Source organism: Cyprinus carpio, chromosome A20, assembly GCF_018340385.1.
Source record: "Cyprinus carpio isolate SPL01 chromosome A20, ASM1834038v1, whole genome shotgun sequence".
NCBI classification, from domain to species: domain Eukaryota; kingdom Metazoa; phylum Chordata; class Actinopteri; order Cypriniformes; family Cyprinidae; genus Cyprinus; species Cyprinus carpio.
In genome coordinates this window covers 14,406,966-14,429,449 of record NC_056591.1, presented here as the reverse complement: position 1 = coordinate 14,429,449, position 22,484 = coordinate 14,406,966, and the positions used below count along the sequence as shown (strand labels likewise).

General features: G+C 37.1%; 1 protein-coding gene and 1 pseudogene across 3 annotated transcripts; both read left to right on the top strand.

The window, feature by feature from the left end:
* The first annotated feature begins 57 nt into the window (after positions 1-57).
* Positions 58-7,553, top strand: LOC109050463 (syntaxin-11-like). Of its 3 annotated transcripts, none has more exons than XM_042777721.1 (3): positions 58-81; positions 5,414-5,426; positions 6,100-7,553. In XM_042777721.1, exon 3 carries the CDS (start codon positions 6,115-6,117, stop codon positions 6,988-6,990), a length of 876 nt encoding a protein of 291 aa, XP_042633655.1. In that variant the 5' UTR covers positions 58-81; positions 5,414-5,426; positions 6,100-6,114; the 3' UTR covers positions 6,991-7,553. The 3 variants fall into 3 exon arrangements, with proteins under 3 accessions (XP_042633655.1, XP_042633654.1, XP_042633656.1); XM_042777720.1 differs by having other exon boundaries at positions 5,414-5,526; XM_042777722.1 differs by lacking the exons at positions 58-81; positions 5,414-5,426 and adding an exon at positions 961-1,100.
* A 2,822-nt stretch (positions 7,554-10,375) lies between these two features.
* Positions 10,376-22,484, top strand: part of LOC109113007 — a 30,325-nt pseudogene continuing 18,216 nt past the window's right edge.

Here is a 22,484-nt window from a genome sequence, read left to right as displayed (position 1 = left end):
GGACATACTGATCTCTTCTGCACACCTGACTTGGGAGCCGCAACGTTACGAGCTCTCCTCACATGCGTTGTTGGACAAGAAGTAATGACACTATGGAACTTGGGAAGATGGCGGAATGAATAGCCGCAACGTTACGAGCTCTCGGCATCAAACCGGTTTTAAAGCACATATTGACCGCCAGCCTCTGCAAATGCAGCTGAAATAATTTACAAGAAAAGATTAACACTAACTCTCAGTGAAAGACTAAACGAACACAACTATAATGCCAAGAAAGTCCGGACAGAAGCGTCCTAACGACTCCATATCCAACGAGGAGGGGGCTAGCTGCTTAGCTAGCGACCACGAGTATACCAACGACGGAATGGATTGCAACCAGCAAACAAGCCTCGAAGAAGAATTTCCGCCCTTGCCCATAACGCCAAGTAAGCCTCCGCTTCATAAGAAACCAACTTTTACTAGAGAAGCCGGGTTCGGCTCAGACGATGCAGTGCGCTCCTTGGCTGAACTTATTAACAACAGGAGCGACACCCTCGAAAAAATGGTGGAATCTGTACGCGGCGACATTAAAGTCTTAAATGCAAAGGTGGTTTACATTGAGAAGAGAGTGCAAAGGAACGAGGATTCTGCTTTGAAAACCATGAACCGGGTTAGTGAGCTGGAGCGATACAGCCGCCGGTGGAACCTGCGGCTCCAAGGGCTGGCAGAGGACAGGGAGGAGGATGTGCGGGCCCGAGTAACCAGTGTTTGTCAGGCGATTCTACCGGAGGAAAAGGAAAGCCTCCCTGCTGCTATAGACGTCGCGCACCGGTCGGGAAAACTTCGGCAAGATCAGACGAAACCTAGAGGCGTTGTCATGAGATTTATCTCTCGAAGATACAGGGATGCAGTTTGGAAAGCAGCAAAAAACAACTCTTTTCTCCAGAACAACGGTCTTCGCTTCTCAGAGGACTTAACCCAAGAGGACAGAGAGAACAGACAAAAACTGTGGCCGCACATAAAGAAAGCTCGGGATGAAGGAAAAACGGCCTACTTCGTGGGAGGAAAAGGATACGTGAACGGTTCGGAAGTTCATCTGTGATCTGTCATGCTTAGTTCAGAAGGTTTGTCTAAGATGTGCCTCGTGTTCAGGTCGTTCCAGGTTAATTACTCTGAATTGTTTTATCTCAGGGTAAAATTTTGTGTTACTTAGATAGCAGGTGAAGTTCCTGCTGGTTCAAAAAAAAAAAAAAATAAGGGGGTAACGTTATAATCTTTATACGTCTCTTACTTATACGGTTATATCATATTGAACATTATTCTTTTTGAGTGATGTTAAGGTTATATTATGGTGCTGAGTTATAATGTTAAATATGGTGCCGATCTCGACAGCCCACTGTTACTTATCATCACTAGTAGTAAGCTATTTAACCAAGGCTTTTCTAAGGTTAAGTACTTTATCTTTCATAGTTCTTATTTTTGTCCTTTTTAATGTTGTCATTTGTCTCACTAAATGCCAGGGGTCTTCGTAATAGTGTTAAAAGAAAAGCATTATTTTTGTTCGCAAAACAATTCAAGTCAGACTTTGTTTATTTTCAAGAATCTCACTCTAATGAGGACGATTCTAACTTTTGGAGGTCTCAATGGGGAAATACTATATGGCTCTCCCACGGAACAGAGCGGCTCAGCTGGGGTAGCCTCTTTAAATAACAGGTTTAATGGAAATGTCTTGACCACACAATGTGACCTAGACGGTCACTTTATTTGCCAAGTTATTGAACACAATGATTCAACCTACTTAGTTTCTAATATCTATGGGTACAATACCAAGAAAGAAAATGTGAACCTTTTGTTGTCAATTGAAAATATTTTTACAGGTTGGTTGGTTAGATTCCCAAATGCGTTTATATTGTTAGGAGGTGATTTTAACATTATTCTAGACGGTTCTATAGATAAAAGTCCACCCTCTCAGCCTTACAATTCAGACTCATACTTGACTGACTTTATAAGAAGATTTAAACTGATAGATATATGGAGAGAGAAGAATCCTAATAGCAGATTGTATACCTGGAGTAATAAATCAGGCTCTAGGCAATCACGACTGGACTATTGGCTTATATCTGACAGTTTAAACAAGGATTATGTTGATATTAGCATCTGCCCTACTCCCTTAACTGATCATAAAGCTATTTGCATATCTCTTAATATCTCAGCTGGTTCTACACTTACCACACACTCAAGTTATTGGAAGCTTAACTGTTCTGCACTGCAAAATGGGATAGTCCAATATAAGATTAAGGATATGATTTCACTTTATTGGTCTAAAGCAAACAAAGAAAACTGTTTCGGGCTCAATTGGGACCTGCTCAAATATGAGATAGGAAAATATTTAAGAAAGTTTGGTGCTGAAGCAGTCAAAGACAGGAAAGCGGAGGAGTTAAAGATTGTCTCTAATATTACAAATTTATCCTGCAGAGATTTTGACTCCCTAACAAAGGAAGAAAAAGAAGGGTTATCTTACTCACAAATCAAACTTGATGAAATGTATCGGCAAAAAGCAAAGGGTGCCTTTATCAGGTCTCGCTCTAAGTGGTTAGAAGAAGGTGAACAAAACTCTCGTTATTTCTTTAGTTTAGAGAAATATCGTTCCACCAACAACAGTATCAGTAAGTTAAATATTAATGGAGCTATCACTGAAGATCATTGTAAAATATCTGAGTTTTGTTCACAATTTTATAAAGACTTGTATAGCTCTCAATATAGCCCAACTGCGTCTGATAATTTTTTAAAACTCCCTTTTCAGTGAAGATGATAAGCGAAGTGGATAGAGAGCTCTGTGACATGCCTATATCACTTGAAGAAGTACAGCAAGCTATAAACCAATTAAAAAATAACAAATCGCCTGGGTGTGACGGGCTATCCTCCGAATTTTATAAATCTTTTATCGCTGAACTGTCCCCTTTTCTATTGAAAGTCTTCATAGAATCCATTGAAAACGAATGCCTCCCCACCTCTCTGACCCAAGGAATAACAGTCCTAATTCCTAAACCAAACAAGGACAAATTAATTTTAGATAATTGGCGCCCAATTTGTCTTCTTAACAACGATTATAAAATCTTAGCTCTCTTATTAGCTAGAAGATTACGGTCTGTTCTGGACTCCATCATAGACGAAACACAATCAGGCTTCATGAGCAAAAGGCATATAGGAAATAACATAAGGCTCATTTTAGATATTTTAGATTACCCAGAAATGGTAGAGGAAGGTGGGCTCATGCTGTTTGTAGATTTCTACAAAGCTTTTTGACACCGTTGAGCATCCGTTCATTCTACAGTCCCTTAAAAAATTCGGTTTTGGTGAGTTTTTTTCCTCAGCTATTAAAAGTCTTTATAACAATAGTAATAGCTCAATTAGACTACCAGGTGGTATGTCTCCCAGGTTCAGTGTCTCTAGAGGCATCCGACAAGGGTGCCCGGCTTCGCCTTACCTCTTCCTATTGGTAGCCCAGCTTTTGTCTGACCATATTAAATCAAGTGAGATAAACGGCATCAATATATGTGGTAGAGACCTTATTATATCTCAACTGGCGGACGATACCACTCTCTTTCTTAGAGATGAAAATCAAGTCTCTGGTGCAATAAATACCATAGAAAAATTTTCCATGGCCTCTGGCTTAAGGTTGAATATCAATAAGTGTGAAATCATGTCTTAATTAAGGACTGCATGAAATCTTCCATTTGTAGTATCCCAGTTAAGAGTGAACTTGTTCATTTAGGTATCACAATTACCAAGGACCAACAAAAAAGGTCTTTATTGAACTTCAACCCTATTATTCAAAGAACCAGAAAAAAGCTGAACCAGTGGCTGTTGCGGGATCTCTCCCTCAGAGGCAGAACCCTACTGTCTAAGACAGAAGGTTTATCACGGTTAACATATCCAGCTCTATCTCTGTATGTGGACAAAAAACATATTACTGAGATTGACAAGCTACTTTTTAATTTCCTATGGAAAAATAGAACTCATCATGTGAAGAAGTCTGTGCTAACAAGTGACTATGAAAAGGGTGGATTAAACTTTATCGATTTCTGTACTCTTAATAATACTTTTAAAATAAATTGGTTGAAACATTTCTTTAAAAATCCTAATTCTATTTGAAATGTCATACCATGTCATATTCTGTCAAAACTGGGTGGGTTGAACTATTTCTTAACCTGTAATTATAATATTGATAAAGTCCCGATAAAAATGTCATCTTTTCACCGCCAGGCCTTCCTTTCATGGTCTCTTATTTTCAAGCACAACTTTTCACCTAACAAATATTACATATGGAACAACAAAGACATACTGTTTAAACACAAATCTTTATTTATTGATTACTGGTTTAATAATAACATTATTTTTGTTGACCAATTATTTAACAGGGATGGTTGTCTTTACTCTTATAATGAGTTTCTAGAAGAATACAAAATTCCTGTGTCTCCTGGAGATTATGCCAAAGTCTTTGGAGCAATTTCCTCTGGTGTCTGCATGTTATATAGAGCTCAACCAAGATTGGACGCACAACAACTAACGTTGTTATCGCTGACTGATACTTCAGTTGGTAAGATTTGTTTTTCTTGTAACAATGGTAAGAACAATAAACTAATTAGATCCCTGTTCAAAACAGATATTATCACAGTCCCATATGTGGTTCCATACTGGAACAAATTTGTGCAAAACATTGACTGGAAGAAGGTCTGGCTCTTACCCAACCAATATTTGCTGACCAACAAAATTAGAGAAATATCATTTAAAATAATTCATAAGTTTTACCCGTCTAATGATCATATTGTTAAAAAATTTTAAAAAGACATTGATGTAATGTGCACTTTCTGCTCTATGAGTATTGAAACAGTTACCCATTTGTTTTGGCACTGCCCTTTTGTCCAGAGGTTCTGGTCTGACATTTGTAACTTTATTGCAGAAAAAATTGAGAAAGATTTCAAGTTGTTTTGGAAGGATGTTCTTTTTGGCCTTTATGACCTCAACAGAATTAAGACTAGGCCTAATGAAACTTTCATTATTAATCTCATTATTCTCTTGGCAAAATTTTACATTCATAAATGTAAGTTTGCACATTCCAAAACATATTTTTTTGCCTTTAACATTGAGGTCAAGCAATATGTCAACACGATTAAGTATTCTCTTAATCAAAAGGCAACAAAAACTGTGAAGTTGTGTAAACAATTTTACATAAGAAACCTTCATCCACACAACCCCATCAAAAACGTCATCATGAAAACCATCAGCAATTTTGTTTTTTGTTTATGTTAAAATACTTGCAATGTTGGAAACTGCACAATGTGATATTTTTATAATGGAGATGAACGCTCTTGTAAACTGTGCAATTGTTGAATAAAAAAAAAAAAAAAAAAAAAAAAAAAAAAAAAAAAAAAAAGAGGTGAAATTAGGTAAATACGGTTTTTATTTTCTTGTACAGACAATAGCTTGATTTTCGTAACCTGCAAAGCGGATTTTGCAAGGAGTGCACACAGAAGGACATAATTTGAGGTAGGCAACAATGATGATAATGCTCTATTTGTGTTGCCAAATATTAAACGAAGTTTAGGTTTCATTAAAAAGTGTTTAAAACATTTTCTCCACTGATACGATGCCTATATCAAGTCTGATTGTACGTATTTGGGATATACTAGATTGACGCATTTTTGTAAATGTAGCCTACTAAATCGATAGACTTTTTTTTCTTAATTTATTGAATATAACTAAATACAATTAATATTTAATTTGTCTTCTCTTCAAACTATATATTTAAAGAAGATTGCATAATGATTGAGCAGAGTTTAATAGTAAACGTAATGAGAGAAAAACAAAATGTATATTTTTAAACGTGGACCTACAAACAAGTCTATCTTGTCAGGCAGGTTTTTAGTGACACAAGTGTACTTTTCCTCAAGTCAGACGTTTTGACGTGTGGGTTACGTCTAACAACAAATATTCTGTTTTCAAGAGTTATTTGTTGTTGTTGTCACCCATAAATAGCCTACTGTATATTTTACCAGCTGCTGTTTATGTGTGTTCACTTTGTAATGAATTTATAGACCAAATATGTTTTCAACTTTTCAGTCTAATATTCCAGTCATGAGGGACAGACTTGACCACCTCCAGGCAGTATCACTGCCTGATGGCCCTGCAGCAGAGCATGAAACTGCCCAAGCTCTCTCTCCATCAGAAAACACAGATTATGATGACCCTCCTCAAGACCCCAGCCCCAACCCTGACCTGGAAGCTGTCTTTGATGAGGCACTGGAGGCTTGCCGTCAGATTCAGTACATTCGCCTGGAAGTAAAGCGTCTCAGTGATCAAAACTCACATATTTTTACAGGCGCAGTCTGCTCTAGTGCTTCTAATACCAATGACTCCAATGCTATTGCAGCTGACATCAAAACTCGTGGACAGGAGATGCTCGCGCACCTTCGCAAGATGGATTCCCACAGGAAAGAATTAGAGGAAAAGTATGGCGTCAATTCACCGGTGACAAGAATAGCCCGAACACAGTACGCCAGCATAAGCAACAGTTTCCGTGATGCCATGGTAGAGTACAATGACGCTGAGATGAGCCATAGAGAGTCCTGCAAGGCGTATATTCAACGGCAGATGGAGATTGTGGGGCGAGAGGTCACAGGTGACCAGATCGAAGAGATGTTGGAGAATGGTCATTGGAACGTCTTCAGTGAGAATATGGTTTCAGAAGGTAAAACGGCACGGTCTGCACTCATCCAGATCGATAGCCGACATACGGAACTGCTACAGCTGGAGAGACGCATTCAGAGCCTTCATGAGGTGTTTCTGGATGTGGCCATGTTAGTAGAAGAGCAGAGCTCAATGATAGACTACATTCACACCAATGTTCAGTCAACTGAGGTGGAGGTCAGGGACGTCCTTGTGAAGCTGGAGCGAGCCAAGAGATATGATAGGAGCAATCCATTTAAGAAAATGTTCTTCTGGAAACGATAAGAAGGACACAGATATCACAATGTCAAATAAATATGCATTAAGTGATTTTTTGTTGTGTATTACATTTTTATGTGTTTTATATGTGTTATTTAGGCAAATGTATATTCATCTTAAGAAAAACAAACATTTATCACACTAATTTTTAATATAGACTTCACACTGAAATAAATCTGTCAGTTTTATAAGTATTTCTGTAGTTTGTGGGGTTTTTTGCCACCAGAATTTTCTCAAATATGTACTTGTATTAATATTAAACATGCATGTTTACATCTTGCGTATTTGACAAATAACAAATGTTGTGCCTTTGGAGATTCAGATATCCTTTATTTCTGTAGTTTGCACTTTTCAAGTGTTTATTCTTATGTGAAATGTATCTTGTCAATATAACTACGTTTTATAGATAAATAAGGGAGGCATTGGATGACTGGTTAGTTGTAATAGATCTAACTATTTCATGTGTACGAACATCTGTATCAGCTGCATCTCATTCAGTGTGAATTCAATCAAAGTTTCGTAGCAGATGTAATAAATTAGAGTGTAATTTTGTTACACTAATTAGATCACATGTGCTTACCTCATGTGATATGTGATGTCCCATACTAACAACTATTAAACTAACACATGCCATGATACAAAAAACCTTTCTGACTTTGGTAAAGAAAGTTGCTAAAAGGACATTATTTTAAGATTGTGTTCCAGGGACAACTGTGTTATGTATGGTGATGCATTATAACACAGGGAGATGTGCTGTAAATTCTGTTGATTCACCTACTTACACTACCGTTCAAATGTTTGACTTTAATTAATACTTTGATTAAGCAATGATGCATTAAATTAATCAAAAGTTACTGTAAACATGTATAATGTTATAAAAGATTTTTATTTCAAATAAATGCTTTACTTATGAACTTTCTATTTATCAAAGAATCAGTTTAAAAAGGTATCATGGTTTCCACAAAAAAATTAAGCAGCAGTAGTTTTCTACATCGATAATAAGATAATAATAATTGTTTCTTAAGTGCCAAATTAGTATATTAATATGATTTCTGAAGGATCATGTGACACTTAATGTCTTAATGTAATGACTGCTGAAAATTCAGCTTTTCCATCACAGAAAGAAAAAATAACATTTTATATATATTTTAAATATATTGAATAGTAAACAGGTATTTAAAATTGGAATATTTTCTGTTTTATTATATTTCTGATCAAATTAATTTTGTGGGCATGAGCAAAATCTTGAATGGTTATGTATAGGCTAATGTAGAATCATGTAAACTTGCAAACACAAAGCTCATGACATGAATGTGACGGCTGGATCTGGATAGGTCAATCTGATGACACCAATTCTCATGCTGTTCATACTTAAGCTGTTATGTTGCCTTTAATCATTCTGGATAATGACATTTTCACCACTGTGAGTTGGCCTACTTAGTTTGCTCACCTGGGTTTCTTGTTCTATATATACATATGGGTCCTTCTCAAAAAATTAGCATATTGTGAAAAAGTTAATTATTTTCCATAATGTAATGATAAAAATTAAACTTTCATATATTTTAGATTCATTGCACACCAACTCAAATATTTCAGGTCTTTTATTGTTTTAATACTGATGATTTTGGCATACAGCTCATGAAAACCCAAAATTGCCTATCTCAAAAAATTAGCATATTTCATCCGACCAACAAAAGAAAAGTGTTTTTAATACAAAAAAAGTCAACCTTCAAATAATTATGTTCAGTTATGCACTCAATACTTGGTCGGGAAATCCTTTTGCAGAAATGACTGCTTCAGTGCGGCGTGGCATGGATGCAATCAGCCTGTGGCACTGCTGAGGTGTTATGGAGGCCCAGGATGCTTCGATAGCGGCCTTAAGCTCATCCAGAGTGTTGGGTCTTGCGTCTCTCAACTTTCTCTTCACAATATCCCACAGATTCTCTATGGGGTTCAGGTCAGGAGAATTGGCAGGCCAATTGAGCACAGTAATACCATGGTCAGTAAACCATTTACCAGTGGTTTTGGCACTGTGAGCAGGTGCCAGGTCTTGCTGAAAAACGAAATCTTCATCTCCATAAAGCTTTTCAGCAGATGGAAGCATGAAGTGCTCCAAAATCTCCTGATAGCTAGCTGCATTGACCCTGCCCTTGATAAAACACAGTGGACCAACACCAGCAGCTGACATGGCACCCCCAGACCATCACTGACTGTGGGTACTTGACACTGGACTTCAGGCATTTTGGCATTTCCTTCTCCCCAGTCTTCCTCCAGACTCTGGCACCTTGATTTCCAAATGACATGCAAAATTTGCTTTCATCCTAAAAAAAGTACTTTGGACCACTGAGCAACAGTCCAGTGCTGCTTCTCTGTAGCCCAGGTCAGGCGCTTCTGCCGCTGTTTCTGGTTCAAAAGCACACGCCTGTGCACGGTGTCTCTGGATGTTTCTACTCCAGACTCAGTCCACTGCTTCCGCAGGTCTGGAATCGGTCCTTCTCCACAATCTTCCTCAGGGTCCGGTCACCTCTTCTCATTGTGCAGCGTTTTTTGCCAAACTTTTTCCTTCCCACAGACTTCCCACTGAGGTGCCTTGATACAGCACTCTGGGAACAGCCTATTCGTTCAGAAATTTCTTTCTGTGTCTTACCCTCTCGCTTGAGGGTTTCAATGATGGCCTTCTGGGTTAACCTCTTACCCATGATTGCGGTTTTTGAGTAATGAACCAGGCTGGGAGTTTTTAAAAAGCCTCAGGAATCTTTTTGCAGGTGTTTAGAGTTAATTAGTTGATTCAGATGATTAGGTTAATAGCTCGTTTAGAGAACCTTTTTATGATATGCTAATTTTTTGAGATGTATGCCAAAATCATCAGTATTAAAACAATAAAAGACATGAAATATTTCAGTTGGTGTGCAATGAATCTAAAATATATGAAAGTTTAATTTTTATCATTACATTATGGAAAATAATGAACTTTTTCACAATATGCTCATTTTTTGAGAAGGACCTGTATATATATATATATATATGTATATGTATATATATATATATATATATATATATATATATATATATATACACACAATGATGGACAAAAATAAAAATATGTACACACACACACACACACAGTGATGGACAAAAATATTGGCACCCCTGCATTTGTGTCAGATAATGCACTACTGCTCCCAGAAATTACAATTACAGATGCTTTGGTATTCTCATGTTAATTTCTTTATTTTTTAAAGAAAACTAGAATGTAGTCTTTTATTATCTTTATTATTTCTTCAACATTAAAAATGTTGCCCAATGCCAGGTGAGTCATTTGTTCTTGTTTAGACTTGTGAATGAGTATTGTAGAAACGCCAAGACCGGTTTAACATTCTCATGGTAATGCAGCTGGATGCCAGCCGCCTCTAAACTGAAAGAAGAAGAGCCTTTTCTCCTCCCTTGGGTGTATTGAGTCGCTCTATCTGGCACGCGCTTGGCTTGTCCACTAGTCTAGTACTGCACGAGATCACCTGAGTGTCAGACAAGACACCGCTCAGCCTCTGCTTAGAAACCGCAGACCAGGGTGGACGGTTTAAGATGAGACTGTCAGTTGCCTTTCGCCATGCACATCGGAGCCACGCGAGCATACGACGACCAGGAGCGGGTGTCAAAGTTTTAAACCCGGAGAACAGATTCATACCTGTTAAAAGTGCGGTTTCTTATCTACAGGTTCGGGAAGCAAGTTCGACCAGCGGTACAACTGAAACGCAAGTGAGTTTTAAAAGTCATCCACGAAAAAACGATGGACCGCTGTATGAAAGTGCTGTTGGGTAAGAACAAAACACGCTATTAAGTCTCTTAACCTGAATGCGACAAAACTTTTATTTTCTAAAGCACGCTGAATGTTTTTGTGATTGTAACCGTTTGGTTCTGAATATATATATATAGCGACTTGACTAAAATATCTTTTTTTGTCTTGGCGTTGATTTGGTTCCACGTGCTACCGGTATTTGGCCGTCAGCTGATGTAACTTCTGCTTCCCATTAGTCTTCCGTGTATACACCCTTTTTAATATGAACCGCGTTGTATGCTAATTAGGCTGCATATCAACACTGTGTAACTGTATGAATTCACGTTTTCTTAAAATTAGAATCTTTGTAGGTCAGTGTTACACTGAATGTCCTCATTTAACCTGCTCACCTGGTTGGCATTCACAATACCAAATAAATAAAGTGAAAAGTGAAAAAGTGACGTGACATTCAGCCAAGTATGGTGACCCATACTCAGAATTTGTGCTCTGCATTTAACCCATCCGAAGTGCACACACACAGAGCAGTGAACACACACACACACTGTGAACACACACCCGGAGCAGTGGGCAGCCAACCATCCCACCTCGCCCGCATACAAAATACTGACCAATAACCAATAGCCATTAGCTATATCGTCCTCATTTAACCTGCTCACCTGGTTGGCATTCACAATACTGACCAAGAGCCAGTAGCTGTGTGTTATATCAGATTTTGCAAAATATAAAACATGGAATTTTAATGACATCAGTTTTAAAAGACCTGGGAGTATTGTAAGACAGGTTGAGTTTATAACACCATTTTAAAAATATGTTGCTACACCAGTGAAGTCAGTGATATACACAATGACTATCTCCAGTGTGACATATATTGTAAGACTATAGAAACTGAAAAGTAATATAAAGAATTTACAGGAACGCTTCTTTAATTTAATGGGTGTTATATTAAAGCTTGCAAAAACTGAGTTACAGTCATTGAAATGTGTTACAACTGTCTCTCTTGAAGTCTTTAACAGATGGAAACTGTGTATCATTGCTCAATCAAACCCTAAAAGTGACCCCTATGTATCTTATTGATGTCTGTAAATGGAGTCAAAGGTTAGGTATCTGCTACCGAGGGTTAAAATAATCAGTAAAGATGCCTTTGCAACCAGCCTTACAAAAGATGCTTACAGTGATGCAATAGACTCCAGGATAACACAAGATAATTTTATCTGCTGCTAGTCAGAATGTGTTGGCTAACTTGCTTAAAGTTATTATAATCAGCTGAGCAAACTGATTACTATTTATTTATTGTGTTTTTATTGCTTAATGTCATAGTCAAAAACAGGACACCAGTCTAGTTGTTATGATAAACTGTATTTGTGTGGCAGAGATGCCAGTATAAAGGTTTTAAACTTCATCTGAGCAGGCACAGGGAGAACTTTCTTTAAGTGTTTAGAGAGGTTGAAGATCTACTTGGCTGTGGATGTAAAATAAATCTGAGAAAAAAGTTCTCTTTGGTCATATTAGCAATTATTGTTAATACTAATGATAAAAGTTTTGGCCTAAAACTTGCAGCTATCGCTCTACTTTGTTCTGAGGTTTAAAGTCTGTGTTTTCGACAAGAACAGGCAAAATGCGTGGTCAACATTGATTTTTGCCTAAAGACCAGTCAGGATTAGATAACCAAGTTTAAAATGCATATCAGCTTTGTAAGCTTGATAAGTTTAGAAAATACCAAATAAGTAATGTTGTACTTATTGCATTGGATGTGTTTTGTGTTTATTCAATGAGAAGATGTGTTCTGTTAGCAGAAGTTACTGAACATGGATGGTGTTACTTTTGATGAAATATGCTGTGAGCTGAATGGTTAAAATATATGCACTCTGTGTCCATCTCATTTACAGTGGCATTGTTCAGAGGAGCAGAGAGGAGCTCAAAGCTATCAGAGAAACCAACCCAGGCCTCAAACCTACACTGGCTATCATACAGGTGTGACTTTGTGTTTAGATAAAGAGTTATGTGGATGAATCTTAGACACTGAAAGCTGCATGTCTGTACTTATGATAGGCTGGTGAAGATGACAGTTTGCTGGAGGTGAATAAGAAGATGGCTGGAAAGGTATAACTGTTTTTTTCTTCCCTTCTGCCTAACATGCAGTAAATAAATGGGTGCAAGTAACACAAATCTTTACATTTTAGTAGATGATTTGCTATTGATCGATAAGATGAATGGGAATGCAAATGGATAGCTTATGCAGTGTTATATACCCTGATTTTGTGTCCACACAGATCGGCTTGAACGTTATGCAGATTTGTCTTCCACACCAGTGCAGAGAGGAAGAGGTTGGTGATGCTGCAAATCTGAAAAGCTATAATTAGATTTTTGATTAAACAGAAACTCCATAGAGGTATGTCCAGTTCTCAGCCTCCTGAATTAATGTCTCTATTCTACAGGTGATCGAGGAGATCTTGAGATTAAATGAGGATTCTCGTGTTCATGGCATTTTTTTGCACCTTCCTCAGTCCTTTCTCTCCAAAAGTGTCCGTAATGCCATCAAGCCACAGAAAGATGTGGATGGGTAAGCTAGAGTTTTTTTTTTTTTTATGTTTATATGCGTAACCAAAGTCCAAAAATAATTTTAACTGCCAATGGTGGGTGATTTGAGAATTTATTTATTTTTATGACAATGAAGTTATTTGGAAACTATTCATTGCTGGATACCTTTAAATATATTATAGATATATTTATTTAATTAAATGTAAGATGTAAAACAAGTAGTTTAAAACTGTATTTTTTTGCACAAAAAACACTACAGTTTGTGTATATACGTTTGCAGGGTCTCTGATCTTAATGTTGGCCGTGTGGTGTTGGGGGATCAGAGACATGGCTTTGCCTCACCTGTAGCTGGAGCTGTGCTGGAAATGCTTGCCAGGCATGGTGTGTATCTGTATGCATTTTGGCATATGTTATTACATTTGCATTCAAAAGGTCAAATGTTTCACAAACGATGCTCGTTCTACTGAATAGAGTATTAAATATCCATATTAATATGTTCATATATTAATTATATCCTCTAAAGATTAATCTACGCTACTGTTCAGAAGTATCATAGGAAAAAAAGGGAAATAAAAGTCTCCTTCTCATTAAGACTGCATTTATTTGATTAAAAATACAGTTAAAACTTTAATATTGTGAAATATTATTACAATATAAAATAACTGTTTTCTGTTATATTTTAAAATATAATTTATTCTTGTTGTGGTAAAGCTGATTTTCAGCAGCCTTTATTTTAGTGTCACGTGATCCTTCAGGAATCATTCTAATATTTCGATTTGGTGTTCAAGAATTGGGTTGCAAAATTCTGGGAATTTTTAAGATTTCCATGGGAATTAACAGAAATTAGTGGGAATAAACTGGGAATTTGCAAAATTGCAGGAACAAGGATGTTAAAACAACCAGATTTAATGCAATTTCAGTTGAATTTCTACCCTGCATATTCCTCAATCACATGCACAAAGCAAACCACTTACTGCAGGGCTATTGAGAACACATCCCCTACATGCACTGTGCATTCATTCCTTCATAATATGCACAGATCATTTCTTGAATCCTGACATCAAAATGATGTCAAACTGTCCATCTTGGTGAGCATTCACATAAATTACATAAATATTACATAAATTTGTGTTGAAATCTTTCTTGTGCTGTGTGTAAGCTATTGTGCAACAAAATTATAGCATTGTTAAAACAATGAGCAATGAGACTGAGCAAACATTATGTGGGGAGATTAAAAAGAACTGTCTTAAAATGACCCTCCCCTAAACAAAATCCCCCCTAGTTACCTAAAGGGGGAATTCCCCCTCATTTTCCAGGCTTCCATTCAAGTTTTGATATTACTTTGGTAAAAATATTTGTTCTATGGTATTTGAGTTGAACTATCAAATACCCAAATGTTTTTATACAGTAGCTAGCTAGCCAGTAAATCAGACATGAAAAATGTAAGCTAGTTAGCACTATTTCATTGATTATTTATGAGGCTTGGTATCATGTGCTAGCTAGCTCAAGCTGTGATGGTCTTTCTTGCACCGTCTGCTAGCCAGTTTTCGGTTATATTACAGAAGCACAGTATTGGTCAAAAGTGTGGACACATACTATTTTTAATGTTTTTGAAAGAAATCTCTTGCGCTCATCAAGCCTGCATTTATTTGATCAAAAATACAGAACAAAACATTAATAGTGTGAAGTATTATTATAATTTAAATAATGGGTTTCCGTTTTAATGTACTTTAAAATATAATGAATTTCTGTGACGTAAAGCTGAATTTTCATCAGCCATGATCCTTCAGAAATCATTCTAATATGCTGATTTTTTTTTTTTTTTTTTTTTTACAATTTTGGAAACAGTTGTGCTGCTTAATTTTTTTATAACCTGTGATACTTTTTCAGGATTCTTGGATGAATAAAATGTTAAAAAAGAAAAGCATTTATTTAAAGTAGAAATATTTGCAAGGACGTGTTAAATTGATTAAAAAGTGATAGTAAAGTAATAGATTTCTATTTTGAATAAATACTGTTTTTTTAAATAAAGTTTTTATTCATCAATGAATCCTGAAAATTATATCACAGGTAAAAAAAAAAAAAAAAAAAAAAATAATAATAATAATCCAATTTTTTTTTAATTTTTAAAATTTGTATTACTTTGCATGCATGTCAGCTTATGACCAAACAAAATGTTTGTATGTGATACACTTTCTGTAAATTTCCTCAAATTGCAATTAATTCCCATAAATTCCTGTTAAGTTTCCAACTTGTAAAATTTCCAAAATTCCCCAGATTAAGTTCCCACGGAAAGTTTCCAGAAATTTACTGGATATTTTCTGCCCCTTTGCAACCCTATTCAAGAAATATTTATTACTGTAAATGTTGAAAACAGTTGTGCTTTTATTTTTGTGGAAACACTGTACTTTTTTCAGTATAGAGAAAGTTAAAAACAACAGCATTTATTTTAAATATAATATATATTATATATAAATGTCTTTACTGTCACTTTAGATCAAACTAATGTGTGCTTGCTGAATAAAAGTGTCAATTTCTCTCCAAAAACATCTTACTGACTCAAAATGTTAGAATATAAGTGTATTTTTTTTATTATTATTATTGTAACAAAGGTAAAGGTTATGGTTAAAGTTACATTGGTTAGAGGCAATTTAAATATACAGAATTTCCTTTCTTGTAATTCTTCTTTAGATGCCCCATTGGTTGGCAAGATGGCAGTGCTGCTGGGTCTTGAGGGACCCCTGAAGGTAACTCTTCAGTTTTTGCTGCAAAACAATGGCATGATGGTGCAGACCCGCCAGTGGAGCTCAAAGCACTTGCAGAAACAGGTAAATGATTGATAATTGGGAGATACTTAGTTTTCATGTCAATTTTTAGGTGTAGTTTGGTATTTTCAGCAGCAGAGGGCAATGCTGCTTTGTTTTAGGAGGGACATTGGGATAAATCATATGAGGCTTACACTAAAGGCCCCGATATACTTCAAACGAAATCGAAGAACGAACTGATATGACGTCATTTCGAACAAAATCAGGCCGAGACGGAGTTCGTTTTGAGTTGTTTTGGCAGTTCGAAACAGCTGACCAAAGCGAGCTTTCTGGGGGAGTTTGGCCCCTAAACACCTTTGAGTTTCCATTGGTCCGTGACGGTTACGCAATCGGTGGGTTCTGAAACTTCACATTATTACTGACACTGTTATTTATTTGGCAGTCTATGGGACAGTCTCAAGCCTCCCTGTTTTTATCCTAAATATCTTAAATTGTGTTCCGAAGACGAACAAAGCTTTTTTGGGTTTGGAACGACATGGTGATAAGTGATTAATGACAAAATTTTCATTTTGGGATGGAGTAACCCTTTAATTGTCTGTCTGTCTGTCTGTCTTTCTTCAGATCCTGGATTCGGATGTGGTGGTATTCTTAGAAACTGGGCCACAAGGGCCTCCCACCCACTTGGTTAAGACCGGGGGTGGCAGTCATTAACCTCAGCTCAGCCCTAATGGAAGGTAAGTTTTCTTCAAATTAAAGATATTAAGCGTGGCACACATTATAACAGTTGATTTTTATGTTGCTGGTATACGTTAAACATATAGAGCACTTCTTCACTTGAGAAGTGTAATTTGAGAACAGTTATAATTTATTATCATGGAAGTGAAAGACAAGCATGTGATTCTTCTGAAACCGATTAAGTCAGGCACGCAGTTTTCTTCACCTTTCATTACCTGCCATCTCCAAGAGACCTTAATGGTTATAGAGGCCCATGCTATTTCCTCCATAACCCACAAATTCCATTAGTGTAGAAACATAATAAGACAGCTGTGTATTTCCTTAGATGTAATTGTATTTCCTTAGATGCTCCCTCCGGGCCAACTTTTCATACATATGATCTTATCTCCTAGAGCACCTGACAGTTGGGAGCACAGGGCCTGAAGCTGAATCTAGTGCTGGAGTTGGGCCTCTAAGTGCTGTGCTTAGAATGCAGGTGAGAGGCCCTCTATTAAAGTCTAAATAAATTGGATAAATAGCTTTATCAACGTAATATCTGCATTTTGAATTTTGTTTGCATCGAAACATTCATTTCCTGTTTAACAAAGTAAAGCTTTTACACAACAGTGCTCAAGAAACATTAATCATTAGTATCATTGTTATTATCATTGTAATTATTATTGAAAACAGTTGTGGTGCTTAATATTTTTGTGAAAAACAGGATTTCAGGATTCTTCAATAAATAGAAAGTTCAAAAGAACTGCATTTTTTTTTAAATATTGAAATCTTTTGTAAAAATATAAATATCCCTTTTGATCAATTTACTAACTTTTGAAGGGTATAGTGTTATGCCAAATCACAGTAGTTATTGCCAGTATGTTTTTGTAGTATATATTTGTGTACATAATTATGCAGTGAATGAAGAAGTCATTTTGAAGTGTTCACCAAGATGTTTGTGGCTGCTGTTGTGATCTGCCAGCATGTAGTGAGGAGCAGCAGGAGGTGGATACAAGAACAGCAGTACCAGCCATGGAGGCTCCGCCCACTTAAACTTCAACCACTGTCACCTGTGCCTAGGTACGAGTAGCCTTGCCTTGTACTTTCTACAGAATATGCATCACTCAGACTGTAAGCTTATTTATTTGTGCACAGAACTAATTGGTCTCTCCATCTTTCCGTTTACTAACTTGTTTCTGTAACCCTCAGTGATATAGAGATCTCCAGGGCACAGACTCCCAAACCCATATCCCAGCTGGCTCAGGAGATTGGGCTGCTTCCAGAGGAGCTGGAGGCCTACGGAAACACCCAAAGCCAAAGTCCATTTGTCCCTTCTCAAACCGCCTCCAACATCAGCCTAATGGCAAATATGTACCTGGTGGCAGGGTATGACATCAATTTTTATTTCTGTCATTGAAGTTTAATTCATATCATATTATTTATCTAAGTGTGTGTTTACACTTGGGAGGTTTTTGTTTGATTAAATTGATTGTTCTGTTAGCACAGTTCATTTGGATATATGTGAACACTGCCATCTGAACCTTTGTGTACACCAATCAAGCAGACAGAAAAAATGAACACAATACAACCCAAAGACATCTAAACGAACCAAAAGCAATCTCATCTTGTCACTAGAGCTATGTTACCCATTAAAGTTCGGTACAGGTGTTGGAACCGCTGTCAGAACCAGCAGGTCTTCGTTTGTATGTGTGGGAGTTCCTGACACTGTTTTGACTCCTTTGCATATTTCATAAACTCTTAGTGAGTTTTAAGCTGGTAAAAATACCACCATATGTACACACATGCATAAGCATAAAGCATTTAAGGAAAACTTCAGTCAATGGTTGTGTTTTCACGCTCACATCCGTGTGCACATTTGTACTCAGCCTCTAAATTCCTAGAGAGAGTGAATGGTGGGCCCAAGGATCTTATCTACCACTGGCTCTTGAGCCCACCAGGAGCCTCCCTTTCATCCATGTGTGTGAAGCGTGGCTCGGTCAGCTCCAAATGGGGGCCCAGGGTCTCTTTCATGTGTGTGGGGAATGCGCAGCCCCCCAGGCTTTATCAGCAGCCCCTTCCCTATTCCTTAACTCTCTTCTTCTTTAGTCCCACTCTTTGTTCTGCCTACAGATGCTGTGAAGCAGCACTGCCCTCCCCACCCAGCCTACTCAATTACTGTCAGCCACTGGCATGCCTTTACTGCTCTGCCAAAAGAGTTGCTCCACAAAGACTGAGAGAGAGGGAGGGAGGATGCTGATGGGGAGAGGGTTTGCCAGCAGTCTAATGTAGTGAGATCAGAGGGAAAACGAAAATTAGGAAAAAGCAGAAAGATGAATAGATGTATAGTCACTCCCTTTGAATGTGGGAAAGCATGTGTTGATAATGTTTTCGGTCTGTGTTTTTCAGTATAACTCCCACTCCTCGGGTGAAGAGAAGAGTACAGTGACCATAGGTCTTGTCCAGGCCCTCTCTGCTCATCTTAAGCTCAACTCTTTCGCTTGCCTGCGACAGCCTTCCCAGGGCCCAACATTTGGTGTCAAAGGTGTGTTTTTGTGTGCTTGCTTTACTTTAGTTTGATATATGTAGTACATGGATAATAGTAACTACCATAACATTTCAAGGTATCACAGAGCACTTCCTGAAGGTTGCACTAAAATGTAGATATTATAATTATGCAGCTTTCTAAGATGCACTGATTGTAAGGCACTGTATCTTGTCCTTTGTACAGTAGGCAATCCCAGAATGCCCTGCATTGAGTTCAGTAAAATAAATGTCAAGATGGTTAAATAAAATTAAACAAACAAAGTTAATTATGGAAATAAAATTTAATTAGAATTTATTGTAAATATACAAACAAAAAATACACGTCTGTGTATTTATATAAAGTATTTTAAAAATGGAATCAAATCAAGGTAATTGATGTAATTTTATTTTAAATTCTACATATTTATTTATTATATATATGTGGAATATCATTGAATATCATGTCATTAGTTAAGTAACATGCTAATGCAAAACTCTATTTAAATGAATTGCAATAGTTTGTTGTGCAAACTGCTATTTGTGTGGTGCTCGAAGTTGCTGCCCATTTAGTACACATCAGGGCAGTTCGCTAGATTTTGAATCAGAGCTCATGTCTGGCTACGTCAGACATATTGTCTTGTGTTTTCATTACTGTGTGTTTGTCAGCCTGCTTCTTTATTTTGTCTCCCTGCAGGAGGAGCGGCAGGTGGGGGATATGCACAGGTCATTCCTATGGAGGAGGTGAGTGACTACAGACATCCGGCATCCTGTCTCATTGTTATCACAAAGCCCTTTCCCCTTAGTATGCCACAAGTGATGACAGCCCTTAAAAGAAACTCGCACAAGCCATTGAGACCAAGTAAAATAAAGCGCAATGTCTAAAACTCTGAGACCAGTGAAAATTGATTTTTTCCAATTGAGTTTTTCTTATTATTACCTGCAAATATCAGCATATTAATTTCAATGTGTAAATGGAAAAATAACGTAATTCAGAATTTGTTGTTTTATATGGTAAGTCCCATGTTTTGCTTTAATAACAGCATGCATGGAAAAATAAGACTTTTTATTTGTAGTTTTATATTATGGGTTTGAATCTCATATTTTCTCTGTTATCTCAGACTTTTGGACAACACTGAATGTGTTTGTGTGTGTGTGTGAGAGCAGATACTGTCTTTATCAGAAGCTTCAGAAAACAGCTTACTCACTCTCACTTTATTGTTTTTTCCCCCTCAGTTTAATCTCCACCTCACAGGAGACATCCACGCTATAACAGCAGCCAATAATCTAGTGGCAGCAGCTATCGATGCCCCGCATTCTCCATGAAGCTACTCAATCAGACAGGGTAAACAACTGCAATCATAATGTTTTTAAATTCACACAGGACAGTCTCCCTGGGATTTAATATTTATGATTCATCAACAGTTAGTCAGTAGCTGTGTCATTAAAGAGGATGGTTTCTGGTTCTATACAAGTCTGTAATTGCAAAATTATCACTTCCTAATGCTTTATTCAGCTTCAAGTTGTTTTTGTCTCTTTTAGGCCCCTGTACAGCAGACTAGTGCCATCTGTTAACGGTGTGAGATGCTTCTCTCCTATACAGATGGCTCGCCTACAGGTGAGTCTGGACAAGATCTTTGTACCTCTGACCTTTTTAACTTTTATTGTTGTGTTAATGCCATCATCATTTGACACAAGTTAGTACAGCAGTGGTTCTCCAACAAACTTCCAAGGGGGCCTCAAGATGACTTAAGACAAAATAAGCATTAAAAGAAATAAATCAGAACTACTACATTCCATCACTTTCTTATTTTAATGCATCCCCTTTTTTCACACACATACAAGAATCCCTTTTTTTCATTGAAGAGACAGGGCTTCTATGGTCTTGAAAAGCCTAATTTTAAATATATATTTGTTATGCCAAATAAAATAATTGATCTGGTTAAAACTATATTAAAAAAATATATATCGTTATCTTTAATCCTTTTCTGATAAATGGGAACTTTGAAGAACATTCAACTCTTAAGACTTCTGGAATACACATTGTGGACAATGGGGAGGTTAAAAAAAAATGTTGAGAACTGCACTAGAACTTGTAGAAATTTGGAAGCAGTACATCAGATAACCAACAGGGGTCCTCATGCAGCTACTGCGAAAACTAGCCATTCTTTCTCATAAGGCTGTAATTTCACAGCAAGTCTCATCATCACAAGTTTCACCCTTCACTTCTTTTCTTTTTTTTATTTTTAAGTAAACAAGTCAAGTGTTGTGTTATGTTGAATGTGACACAGCATAAGCTGAAAAAGGCAAAGTCAGTAAATTTACAAGAGACAGACAGTGATTCGGAGAGAAATCTAATTAAAAAGATAGTCTGAAAGACATTTATGTCTGTACAGTACCTAGTAAAGGCCAAAACTTTGGACAGAAAGAAATGAAATGCTTTAAAAAGTCGATGAATGAACCAAATAAATATGGAATGAACCACTTTTTCATCATAAGAAATCATTGCACTTGTGTTTGTCTCTTCCACCTATGTTTTCAGCGTCTTGGAATAAACAAATCTGACCCCAGTGACCTCACACCAGAAGAGATCAGGGCATTTGTCCGTCTTGACCTTGACCCTGAGAAGGTCACATGGCAGAGAGGTAGGAGCTTGTGCAATGTAGATTGCTTTACTGTTCTGCATATGGCATGTTCTTAAAATAATTACTCAGTGCTCGATAAGTCACAGAAAGAGATTTAGAGATTGTGGTACAGGATATATGATGCATAAGACAGGGAGCTGAAGCATGCTGAATGACACAATATGTGGCCATTGGAATGCTATTGCCACATTTGACTCTTCTGTTTTAAAATGGCTAGTGGGACAGCACCATAAACTAGCCATGTCGTTACATCTGAGAGCAATTTTTGAATTGATGCAATAACGAGTCTACTCTTCACACCTGGAAGGGAGGCAAAATGTAGACCTTCTGCTTTTGGTTATGGTGCAGTGCCGATTCAGGGGACAAGATTCAGCTGGATTGGGGTGTTTCCCGTTTTACTCGTGGCCACCTGGGAACATCTGCTGCCTTTAGCCCTACATTCAGAAGAGTGCTGCAATGACTGATGGGATATTTTACTCTGTCGGTTCAAAAGTGCACATTAAGATGAGGAGCCTGGAATATTAA